The 12,294-nt window shown below is 43.3% G+C and overlaps 1 protein-coding gene across 1 annotated transcript in view; it reads left to right on the top strand.

Moving 5' to 3' along the window:
- The first annotated feature begins 504 nt into the window (after nucleotides 1-504).
- Nucleotides 505-12,294, top strand: part of TXNRD3 (thioredoxin reductase 3) — a 32,006-nt gene continuing 20,216 nt past the window's right edge. The window contains exon 1 of the mRNA XM_077325373.1: nucleotides 505-771. Coding sequence (XP_077181488.1) covers nucleotides 649-771 — 123 coding nt within the window. The 5' untranslated portion in view covers nucleotides 505-648. The remainder of the gene's footprint in view (nucleotides 772-12,294) is intronic.

Below are 12,294 nucleotides of genomic sequence, written 5' to 3'. Positions count from 1 at the left end.
TCCCCCCCCCCAGACGCTTGTTTTGCCTTGATTAAAAACAAAGTTGTTGAAATCATTATTATAATATGTGTCGGAAGTTATAATCAATTTTTATTTACTGCAATAATTATAGCATTGTATTCAAGAATTTTGATTTTTTAAAATAATATATACCTAAAATTATGCTTAATTATGAGAGCGGGGTGATTTCCAGAATAATCTGCACTTCGAAAAACTTGTTATTCTCTTAAAGTGCGGCAGGCCGCGAAGCTGGTTGATCAGCTAGAAAGCATCCCCGTTTGACGATGGGTCGTCACCTGTCCCTTTAACACTCCCCCCCCCCTCCCGGACTTCAGCGCCTTCTGCCTTTCATTCGCTCCGTCTTACGGGGCCCACCCCCAACAGCCTGATCCCATTGGTCCGTCTCGCGCGGAGGGCACGTGAGTAACCCTTCGCCGTTACGCCAGTCCGATTTCCTCCTCCTCCCCGCCCCTGCCCGATCCGAGTAGGTGGAGGGCGGCGCTCAGGAGAGCGGCTTGGTTATCCCGTCTCTTGCGCATGCGCCAGTCTACCGACTTGGCTGAAGCCCGGTGGCCGCTTGCGCCGGACCCGCTGTAGTCTCCTGCGGCTGCCTTCGCTCCGGCTGCTGCATTTGGACGAGGGCCGGCCATGCCTCCCCCCGGCCAGGTCCGGATCCCGGACAGGGACTCGCTGAAGCTCCAAGTGCAGGCGATGATCGGCTCTCACCGGGTCATGATCTTCAGCAAGAGCTTCTGCCCCTACTGCAACAAAGTGAGCGGCAACGTGCCCGGGTGCGGGCCGAGGGGGGGGGGTGCGGGACGGACCCGGCAGCCTCCTCCTCTTCCCCCCCCCCCGCGGTTCCCTTGGCAACGGCCCCTGGAGAAGGCGAAGGGAGTGGGCGCGAAGGAGGCCTCGATGGCTCGCCCCGCCATCTCTCCGCGCGGAGGAGGGAAGGGGGGATGTGGGGCCGCCTTCGTTCGTTCTGCCTTCCTTTCGGGGCCTTCACCTGTCTTCCTCGGGGTCGGAGGCTTGCCCTTTCCGAAGCGCGGGAGGAAGGTTCCCCAGGGGCTTTTGCAGGGCTAGCCTTTGCTGAGGCTCTTGGGGTGATCAGGACCCCACGTTGGTTTGTGCCCCTGTGGGTACTCGTGGTTGGGCATGCATCTAAGTACCCAGCTGCTCCGTTCAGCTCCCGCCTTCTATTGTGTGTGTGTGTGTGGGGGGGGGGGGATCAAGGATCATTCTTTAAGTATGTAAGGCGTATGTAAAGTATGTAAAGCTAAACATGGTAGGTGTTGGATTGGTGGGGGATCTCCATCCGGGTGCGAACTAGAGGGAGACCTGTTTGTTTTCCACAAGGTTTTTTTTTCTTGAGATGCTTTCGGATCATGGACCGGTATGTAAACATGTTGCTAAGAGAAGTAATCAGAGGGACCTGAGTAAACTTGTGTTATACTCAAGTGTTGTGATTTGACTGATTTGAGAAGCACGATTTATGGACTTCTGTTAGGATTCAGAATAGGGAAGCTGAAGGAGTAGGTGGCAATGACAAGGAAAACAAAACAATCAGAGTCCAGTAGCACCTTTAAGACCAACAAAGATTTATTCAAGGCGTGAGCGTTCGAGTGCAAGCACTCTTAGTTGACTAAGAACTGACCATCATAACAGTAGGAATATATAAGCAAAAGTCAATCTTGTTACATTAGAAAACAAAAGTGTACGGGGTTTCACATTTTGAAGAATAAGAGTTCTTAAGTCTTGTTTCACACTAAAAAAAATCTGGTGCTTCTGTGAACTAAGCTCTGAGAGACTTAAGTGATAGTCACTTGGCATGAGTCCGGTTAGTTGAGTAAGATATTTAAGACCAGTGTTTAATGGACATTGCGCACTGGGCATCTGCACTGGGTGCAGTAGCTTGCAGTGTACCTGACAATGTCCATCCTAGGCACTGTGACCTATGCAGTGGGCACCTCCAGATTAGAGTAACTCATTCTAGGCAGGGCTATCCTTGAGGCTGCTCTGGAAACTCCAACTGGTACAGAATGTGACTGCTCAGCTCCTGACTAGAGCCCCCTGGAGAGCACGTTTTATACCAGTGCTCTTGCAGCAGCACTGGCTCCAGATTGGAGACTGGATCAAATTCAAGGTTTTGGCCCTGATGTTCAGGGCCCTAAACCCGTATCTTTGGGACCACCTCCTCCCCTAAAGAACATCAGGCAGCTCAAATCTGCTTAGGGTCTCCGGCTGCAGGGAAATGAAACTAGCCTGGGCCAGGGTCTTTTTGGTTGGGTGGAATGCTCTGGCTGAACAGATCAGGGCTCTTAGGGATTTCACACAATTCTGATGGGCCTGCAAAGCTGTGCTGCTCCACCAGACGTACAGTTGAGACCAGGTAATGACATCATGCGATGCTGGCCTTCTCACTTGAAACATTCACTAATAGGGACCCCTTCAAACTGACAAACTCCCATAGGGAAGACAGTAGGAGGTGGCTTTTAATGAAGAATTGTTGCTTCATTGTTTTACTGTTTCATCATTTATAATGTGTGGTTTTTAAATGTTGTCAGCTGCCCCGAGCTAACAGGGATGGGGAGCGGCATGCAAATAAAATGTTTATTTATTCAAGGGCTGTGTATTTAGCCCTTGAAGTGACTTTCAAAATGTTCACAATGGGGAGGAGAACATGAAGTAACTAAGTGGAAGAGAATGAAATAGTGGGAATTAAGTAAAGGGTATATTCTCTCTTTAACTTGGTTTTCTTAATGTATCTTTCTAACACCCATAGGTTGTGGGATAGATTTCTTTGATAGTAGGATCGTGAAGGTGTGGGGAATGCCTTGAGTTCCAAAAATACTCTGAAGCACTTATATTCCTGTGGTTGCAGCTAATATACATGTGCTTAATTAAGTCAAATAAAAGTATATGACTGATGTTCCTTTACTACACTGTGTTTAAGACTTTTTCTTAATTTACTTTTCTTTCACTTCACCCTTGTGTTCATCCACTCACTGCCTTGTCTTCCCTCAGGTTTATACTGTCTAACTTTTGTCCACAGTCCGTATGCAGTCACTAGCTCAGGTGACTCTGTTTTGAAATCCACCTGCAACTTCTGCACTTGCCTGTGATTCAGCTTCACTTATGTATCTTATACTCTTGAGTTTCTTAGGTGACCTGAATATTAATCTAATGAACAGTTGAACAAAAGAAATTCAACTGTATTTGATATTTGTGTTACAATACCATATTCTGATTTGCTTGTTCTTTGGGGACTAGTGAGTTTTCTTAACTTGCAAGGACTGTTGTAGAGTTCATCTTGAAAAGCCTTTGCACTAAAATTCTTTTGCACCCCAATGCAACTGCATTTTTGTCTTCTATTCTGAATATTAATAAATGAGGATACACCTAATATTGACATTACAGTGATGTGATGCGTGTGCAAGTGTGAGAATCTTTTTGCTAGATGTGAAGACATAAAAGAAAAGCTGAAAAATGGGGGAAAGTTCTCTTTTTTTACTACTTCCTCCCCCTGGTACTTCTTTGAATTTTTCGTTCCTCCATCAGAAAAACTGAAAAATGTTGAACCCTTTCTTTAAATAAGTGATTAAAAAAAAAACAAGAACAGGGTTTTATAATTTTCTAGCTGTCCATTACTGCCTAAAATTGCTTTCTGTTAACTATCATATTCTAGGACTACAGTTCCTATACCATGCTGATAGGTGTATTTCTTAAATGCTCATATCTGCTCCGGATTCCACCACCTGGACAGCATGGAATGAACTGATCTCTTGAAATCCATGGAGATAAAAAATGAAATTTTAAGATGTGAAAGTTGTTTGAAGTAAGGATTGTTTGGAATACATGTGCTAACCATTCAGTTGCGGATTTTCCATAGATGACCAAGGTGCTATATACTTGGGTACTGCTGGCTGTATGGTGGGTGAGGAGTTTCCTTAAGTCTGGATAATAATTATTGCAGTGTAGATGGCTTCTAAATTTAAAGTCTTCCTCTCATTTGTCCATGTTAAAATATACTTTGATTCTTTGGGGTGCCACCTGCTGCTCCTCCAATGTGGAGTAAACATTTAAATTTTATAAATATATCAAGTGCACTGTTATACATTATCTTTAACTAAATCATCCATAAAATGTGCTTTAAGTCCTTAAAGCTTAATTTGCTAAGAAGGTAAATATTGCATATCCAATTTTCTGACAGACCTAGAGGCTTCTTACATAATTTCAGAATGGACAAAAACACTCAGCTCTCTTTGCCACCTTTTATCATTTTAACTTTCCTCTAGTGTCGTTGTCAGTATGTCCATCATTATCAGTCCTGGAAAAGGCCTTCACATTTCTTTAATTGCTATTCAGTATAAACCAGTCTATCATTCTGGGTCTTGTTCTTTCTTTAGTCTTACTTCCAACTTAGTTTCCTTATCACCAGTATCACCAGGGTAAATGATGCCTTGCTTGGCCCTGTCAACAGAATATATTTAATCTGATTTGATGTATTTGTCTTAATTAGAGAGAATGCTTTTTGCACCCTGCATTGTATCATGGGGGGGGGGAGTAATCAGAATTCCTGTCATTTTTACATTCATCGATTATAAGACTGCAGATCCTGCATTTATTTTCACAGCCTTATGATGTCCTATTAAGATTTGGAGAATTTGTCTTAGAAGCAGGGGCTGAAGCTCTTGGGTAATCAACTTAGTGAGGAAGAGATGTTGGGGATATAATTATAGTGTACAGGTTGGCTCCCTGTTAAAATTGAAAATGGCAAACTGTTTTAGCTAAGTAGTTCACAAAAATGAGTGTTGTAAATTGGTGGTTGTGCGCTCAGGATGAGAAAGCAGAGGAAGGTATTAACTGCTAAAACTATAATATTCTTGAATAATCACCCGGAAGTGTGGGGGAGAACCTCGCTAGCTTCAAACTTATCTAATTTGTGGGTTCTTGAATACTGTGTGTTTGGTTTCATTATCTGAATTATGTCTTTTGAATCAGGGAGTGTTTGTGTTCCTCCCTTTTATATTTCTGGTGGTTTCTTCTTCCTTCTGAGCATGAAGAATGTAACAGCTAGGGAAGGAAGACACTTAGCATTTATTGGGGCCTTAATGAAACTTTGGCTCCTGAACAATCCTTGACATTGTTGGAAAGAACTCTTTCCATCAGCCACTTGGCAAAGGACTCTGCTCGCTTGTTGGTCTTGTAGCATTGGTCTTGCTTAGCTGTCTTGAATTTTGTACTGTCATTAACTCTTCTGGCAGAGCTGTGTATACCGATAGGAGACAGCTACAGTTTGAATTGGTTGAGAATGATGTATGGCTGGCTGCCATGTTTCCATTGTCGTATTTACTTGATACTCTTGACTCTTTGAAACTTAAAACTATTCGTAAGTGGTAGGCATCATTAGGCATCCTAGGTCTACACTGTACTTTTGAAGTAGATCACTGATGAAGCAAGTAGCCAAATAGTGAAGCAAAAAGGTCACCATGTAGGTGGCAGCTTACCTTTATTTCATTGTGTATTCTGTTAGCAAAGGCAAAAGTTACCGCTGCTTTCTATCTAGCTTTGCAACTTAGTGTGTGTGAGGGTAGAGGAGAGGCATGGCCAAATTTCTCCTGTGGGCTTACCTTTATACTATTTCTATGCTGCCTTTTTATGCTGTGTGCTACAAACATCTAACAAAGTAAAACATAAGTTCTAGCATCAAAAGGACTGGAAATCCACCATGAGTATGAAATCAACCTAAAATATATAGCACCCCATAATGGGTCTCGTATAATGCCTTTCAGTCTAAAAGTGGCTTATAAAAACCAAAAAAATCAACTCCTTAATCAGGATTTTTTAAATAGGTTAGCCTGGCACTTAATATATAGCTAAGTAAACCCTGGACAATGCACAGGGGGCATGCCACCATTGAGAAAATATTGGAGGGAAAAAAAACATGTAACATCAATGAAAAAAACTTTGCCATGTCTTCATGCTATATTCCTTTTCTGTATTGTTGGATATATACCAATCAGTTGTTTTCAGAACCAATATGCAGGTATAAATAGTGGTTCTGGAAATAATTGATTTGTATATATCCAACAATGAAGGGATGTAGCAAGAAGATGTGGCGAAGTTTTTTTCATTGATGTTACATAGGGTTTTTTCCTCCAATATATAGTTACCATGTACTCCTTTTTTGTTTTTGTACTACTATTGAGAAAATCTCATATTTGAAGATAGCCTCCTCACCTCTGAAAGCACAGAGCATGGCTGTATAAGCTAGCTAAGCCCAGCAAAGCTCTTTTGCTAGTACATCCCTTCTGTCCAAAACCACAATGCCGACAAATGGAACACATGCTCGTCCTACATTTATATAGATCTGGGTCTCGCTAATCAAACACTCTGTCCTTGAGCAGCTGGAACTGAGAGCTGTGATTTCTAAGACTCACCATGGATTTCATAAGAACAAGGGATGTCAGACCAACCTTATCTCTTTTTTTTGAGAAAGTGACTACCTTGCTGGATCAGGGGAATGCCTTGGACATAGTTTATCTGGATTTCAGTAAAGCTTTTAATAAGGAAATTTGGTTTGAGCTGTGTGGCTTTATCGAGCTATTTTATGGACCAAGTTCTGTCACTTTGCTGGGACCTTCCTGCCACAATTGATACAGCTTGTGAACTGGAAGCTCCATGGCCGTTGCGAGGTTAGTGTTTGATGGCTTTAGAAGGTTCTCGTTAGCAGAAGTGGACACATTGCCTAGGGTCAATGACCCTAAGATGTCTGTTGCTCAGACTGGGCAACCAGCGGATAGGAGGGCCCTTGAGGGAGATTGTGAACCTCTCCCTAACATTGGGAAAATTCCCTGAGGAGCTTAAGGAGGCAGTGGTATATCCTCTACTGTAAAAAGCCATTGCTGGAACTGTGGGATCCCGCCAGCTACTGCCCGGTCTTGCATCCTGAATTTCTGGGTAAGGTGGTGAAGCGGGCTGCGTCAGACCAACTCCTAGCATTCTTGGAGGAAATTTCGGCCCTTGATCCGTATCATTCTGGCTTTCATCCTGGCCATGGAGTGGAGACTGCTGGTCACCTTGACAGATTGATATCCAGCGTCAGCTGGATCGAGGCAGTTTGGCCATTCACGTGCTTTTAGACATGCTGGCCCCATTTGACGTGGTCGACCATGAGCTGTTGGCCCACTGCCTCACTGTGACTGGGATTATGGGGACTGTGCTACAATGGCTCATTTCCTTTCTCTGGAACTATGCACAGAGGGTTGCTGTAGGGGAGAGTTGTCAGTGCTCCTGGGCTCCCATGTGGAGTGCCATAGGGGGCAATACTCTCTCCCACACTTTTTAACATTGCACCCTCTCTCTAGCCCACCGGGTCCGGGGCTATGGGCTGGGTAGCCACCAATATGCAGATGACACCCAGCTCTACCGCCTAATGGACGGATGGCCATATCCCCCCCCCCCAGATACAGTTGTTTGGAAGCAGCGGCTGGCTGGCTCAGGAAGAGCCATCTGAAACTCAACCCCTCTATGACGGAGGTCCTGTGGCTGGGTAGAAGGGGACAGGATCAGCCCTGGCCCTAATCTGGTAGAATGAGCTCCCGGAAGAGCTAAGGGCCCTGTCAGAGTTTTCAGGTTTCTGCAGGGCCTGCAAGACGGAGCTCTTCTGCTAGGTGTATGGTTGAGTCCAGGTTGGGGGTCTCAGTGTTACCATCAGAGGATTTCTTAATGTGTGTTAGACCTTGATTTCCAGTTAGAGAGAACTTATTTGACCCATGTGCTGAACTGGGGGGGGGGGCTGGTATCTTTATTGATCACCATCTTGTTAATGTTTTAAGGTGTATTTTAGGGGATTTATTGTGTTTGTATTGTCTTATTATCAACCGCCACAAGACAATTGAGAGTGGGGGTATATAAATTTAAGAATAAATAAATAAGCGCAGTAGTTAAGAGCAATGGCTTCTAGTCTGGAGAGCTGGGTTTGATTCTCTGCTTCTCCACATGCAGCCAGCTAGGTGACCTTGGAATAGTCACAGTCCTGGTGGTGCTGTTCTCACAGAGTAGCCCTGTCAAATCTCTCTCAGGCCCACGTACCTGACAGAGTGCCTGTTGTTGGGAGAAGAAGGGAAGGCAATTGTAAGCTCCTTTGAGACTCCATTTGGTAGTGAAAAGTGGGGTATAAAAACAACTCTTCTCCTTAAGAAAACAATATCCCTGTTAAAGCAATCCTATGAATTAATGACCTCCAGAATGTCCTATTGCTAACAACCTTGCTCAAGTCTTGCAAATTGAAGGCTTTGGCTTCTTTGACTGGGTTAATCCATCTCATGTTGAGTCTTCCTCTTTTCCTGCTGCCATCAACTTTATCTAGCATTGTTTTTTCTAATGATCATTTTCTCATAATATGGCCCAAGTACAAAGCCCTCAGTTTAGAACATTTTCAATTAGGAGAGTTCAGGCTTTGATATTGAATCTCCTTTTTTGCCTTTTTGGCCCATTCACTTGCTCATCTTCTGACATTAAATATATGAACAGTGCCCTTCAGTTCTCTACGTAGGGCAAAGAGGTCAAACTCTATGTCAGCCTTTCAACGTTTTTACCATTGGGAAACTCCTGAAACATTCTTCAAGCTTTGAGAAACCCTAGAAGTGGTGTGATCGTGAAGAATATGGTTGGGAAGCATAGTTATGTTTATACACACAAGGGCCCTCTCTCCTTCTCATCCCCTCCAGGCCCATCATTGGCCATGGGGGGGCAGGTTGACATGATCATATATTGTCATATCACCCAATAAATGTTTATAAAATTAAAAATATACTGAATTAACTCCCAGCCATTCGGGAAACTCAGGGCCATCAAGAAACCTCGGGGTTTCATAAAACCTTGGTTGTCAAAGGCCACACATCTGACCTCAAGTATTAACATGACTGATAAACCCTCAGTCTTCCGAGACATTCAAAGGGTGACCTCAAAGTAGTTGTTTTATTTCAAAGGAACTTCAGGAACAGATTATAAAGGAAAACTAATGATGTTCAAATTGCTAAAATGATAGAATCCCCAAACTGAGGGTATTGTACTTAGGTCACATAATGAGAAGAAAGGGGTCATTAAAAAAGACAATGCTAGGGAAAGCTGGTGACAGCAGAAAATTAGGAAGGCCCTACATGAGATGGATTAACTTGAAAGAAACCACAGCCTTAAGTTTGCAAGACGTGAGCAAGGCAAAAGGACATTTTGGAGGTCATTAATTCAGAGAATCACTGTAAGTCAGAATTACCATCATGGCACTTCACACAATCTTAAACATATTAAGAATATAAGATAAGGTTTGTTTTATCAGGCTATTGGGTTACTGAATCCATCATTCTGTTTCTTATAGCATACCGGTACCTGGAAAGCCCATGAGCAGGACCAGAGGCCAAAGATGCGTCCTTGTAGCATGTCGCCCCCCCCCCCAATTCAGAAGCATACTATCCATGAACATGGAGCTTCACTTTGATCTGCTATCCAGAGCAGCATAAGTGATGTCCCACTAACATAGAGACTTTTCAGTTCCCCCTCAAGGGACATTGCCCTATGAGACACGAGCTGCCACCAGAAGAAAATATTATCTCCCATATGTGCTTGAAAGCATTCTGCTCATGCAAAGAAGCATTTGGATCCCAGCACGTATGTTCCATTCCCACAGTATGTATAGAACGCATCCATTCTTTATCAGCTTCTGATAAATGAATATATGCAAGGCCATTAAGCTTTCTTGCGATAGGTCTCGCAGTGACTACTGAAATTAATGTTTGGTAATCTAGGAGGTGCGAGTTCTTTTGATCAGTTCAGCATACTCACTGGTAGGAATGACTGAAAATTTGTATAATCCTGAACAATCTGGATCCTTGAGCAATTTGGGTGACATAACCACAAGGGCACGTGGCATTTAGCAACAGTTCTGGAACCTCTTTAGGTATCAGGTAGAATATATATGTGTATGCTCATCATGATTTGTCAAGCAAGTGTATTTGTTACAAAATCCTAATTGGTTTGTGAAGCAGGTATGTGAGTGAGTTAGCTCCACTGCAGCTCTTAAGGTAGGCGAACTGGTTTAGAGTAGCAAAAGCAGATTGTCAGCAGTTGCTTTAAGAAAGTACATGGGCACCCCAAACTGTTAAATAGTACTTGAAGTAGCCCGGTTAAAACTTTCAGAGAAATATTGCATCAGGATTTTGTACTAGGCCTCTTCATTAAAATATAGGATTTTCATAATTTTATTAATTAATAGTAGTAATAATTTGCTTCATGTTCTTATCATACAAGTATTGCTTCATACTAGGGCCTTGGTTTGTGGGTCAAATTGGATTATAGATAATGGGGGAAATTGTTCCCATTGCCTTGGTTAGTAGCTGTCTGGTTGTAGTTAAGTGGTGAAAGCTACAAGAGAGTAAGGCTGTTTCCGGAGTGGATGCCACACATCCAGAGTTAATTTGGTATGTGCATAAATTTGCTTCACCGTCAGACTTGCATGGGACGTTGTCTTTATAATTCATTGTCATCTCAGTGAAGGCTTTTAAATAAATTAAGGATTGTTTCTATCCCAGTAACCAGGTGGCTAAGAATTTCAATTACTGGGAAATAATCAAACCACAATTTAAGGTTCCTGCATTTCAATACTATGGCAAATTGAAGTTAATCTTCAACAGTCGCAGGTAGGAAGAATGGAGTACATAAAGCCCAGCGGTAAACCAGGTTTATAGCTTTTAAACAAACTCAATAGATCTTAAACGGTTATTGCTGTACCCTCACAGCAATATGTACGATTGTCCCATGGTGCTGTCAGGTCCATGTTATTGGGAGAATAATCATTAGAGTACCTAGTTCATTGCATGTGGCATCACAGAGCACCATCATGTTTCTGGGGTTTTTAATTGTACTTTGGCATATATCATCCTTATCCATGGTTCCGCTATATATTTGTGAAATATCCTGGGGGGTGGAACGTGGCCGGTTGTTCATGTTGGAATAGGGCCAATCAGGGTGCAGCCAGCTTTGCTGATTGGTCCTGCCCCTGCAGCTTCCGCCTTCTGTCCCTGGACTCTAGGCTCTTTGCTCTCAGAGGCATCTCAGTGCTTGGAGCCAGCAGGAGGTAAGGGGAGAGGGCCCTGGGCAAAGGGTCATGGTAGAGGGCCTCCTAATGAGGGGCTCTTGGCCTGCTAAGCAGGGCCTCCTAACGAGGGCTTCTTGGCCTGCTAGGCTGCGCCTGCTCACCAGCGCCTCCCGGCCTGCTGACTACCTGCTAAAGAGCTCTGTCCCACTGGCCAGCTCCCACCCACCCCACTTGATCTGGCTGCAAGCTGTGGCCGAAAGCCACTTTAAGCTGCCTGGCTAGGGGCCAGGGGAGGCGACCCTTTCAAGGCCCATTCTTAGCTTTGAAACTAGTTTGTAAATAACTTTGTTATATATAAACCTTGAATGACATACAGATGTCAATTTCTGCAAGCCTCAAAATATACTCATGACTCAGAGCACATGGAATTCAAGCCTGCTTTTCTATTTATAAACTAACAGAGTGGAAGTTAATGATATGAGACAAACATAAATATTGTATTTATTTTTAATTAATTTGATTTATATACCATCCCTTACTGTGATATGTTGGAATGGTGTACATAAAATCAGTGGGGAGCAAAAAGGTACATTGCAACATTTGGAACGGTGAAGGGCACAACAGTTATAACAGTATTAATGCTGTGCAGATACAACAGTTTTCGAACAATTTTTTTTAGGGACCCTATTGGATCTCAGCAGATGCGTGGTAAGGGACCAGCTTATAGGCACCTCCCCATTGCTGTTGCCTGAAAACCCAGCAGAAGAGCTCTGTTTTGCAGGCCCTATGGAATAGTTAGGGTTCCAGTAGGTTCTTGATTTCATTAGGGAACTTGTTTCACCAGGTTGGAGTGACAGATGACAAAGCTCTGGCTCTGGTCGATGCTAAGCAGGCTCTTTGGGGTCAGGGATCACCAAAACATTCTAAAATGACTATCTCCATCAATATTGAACAAGAGCAGACTTAAAAATAAAGTCTAAATCAGGGAGTCACTTTTAAAAGGATGCAGTTGCTCTTATTTTGCTTGCAGCAAGAGCAAAGCATGCCACTCTATAAAAAGCAGAAGGCTCTGTGTCTAATAGCAGGTAGATTAATTTGTCTAAATTGCAAAGAGAGGATGCGGAGGTTAGAATTGTAGATCCCAGGAATTTATCCTTGGGATCTGAAAAAAAGGGGCAAGCCAAAATGTCATGGAGAAG

The sequence above is a fragment of the Paroedura picta genome, chromosome 3, assembly GCF_049243985.1.
Source record: "Paroedura picta isolate Pp20150507F chromosome 3, Ppicta_v3.0, whole genome shotgun sequence".
Classification (NCBI taxonomy): Eukaryota; Metazoa; Chordata; class Lepidosauria; order Squamata; family Gekkonidae; genus Paroedura; species Paroedura picta.
This window is presented reverse-complemented; position numbering and strand designations above follow the sequence as displayed.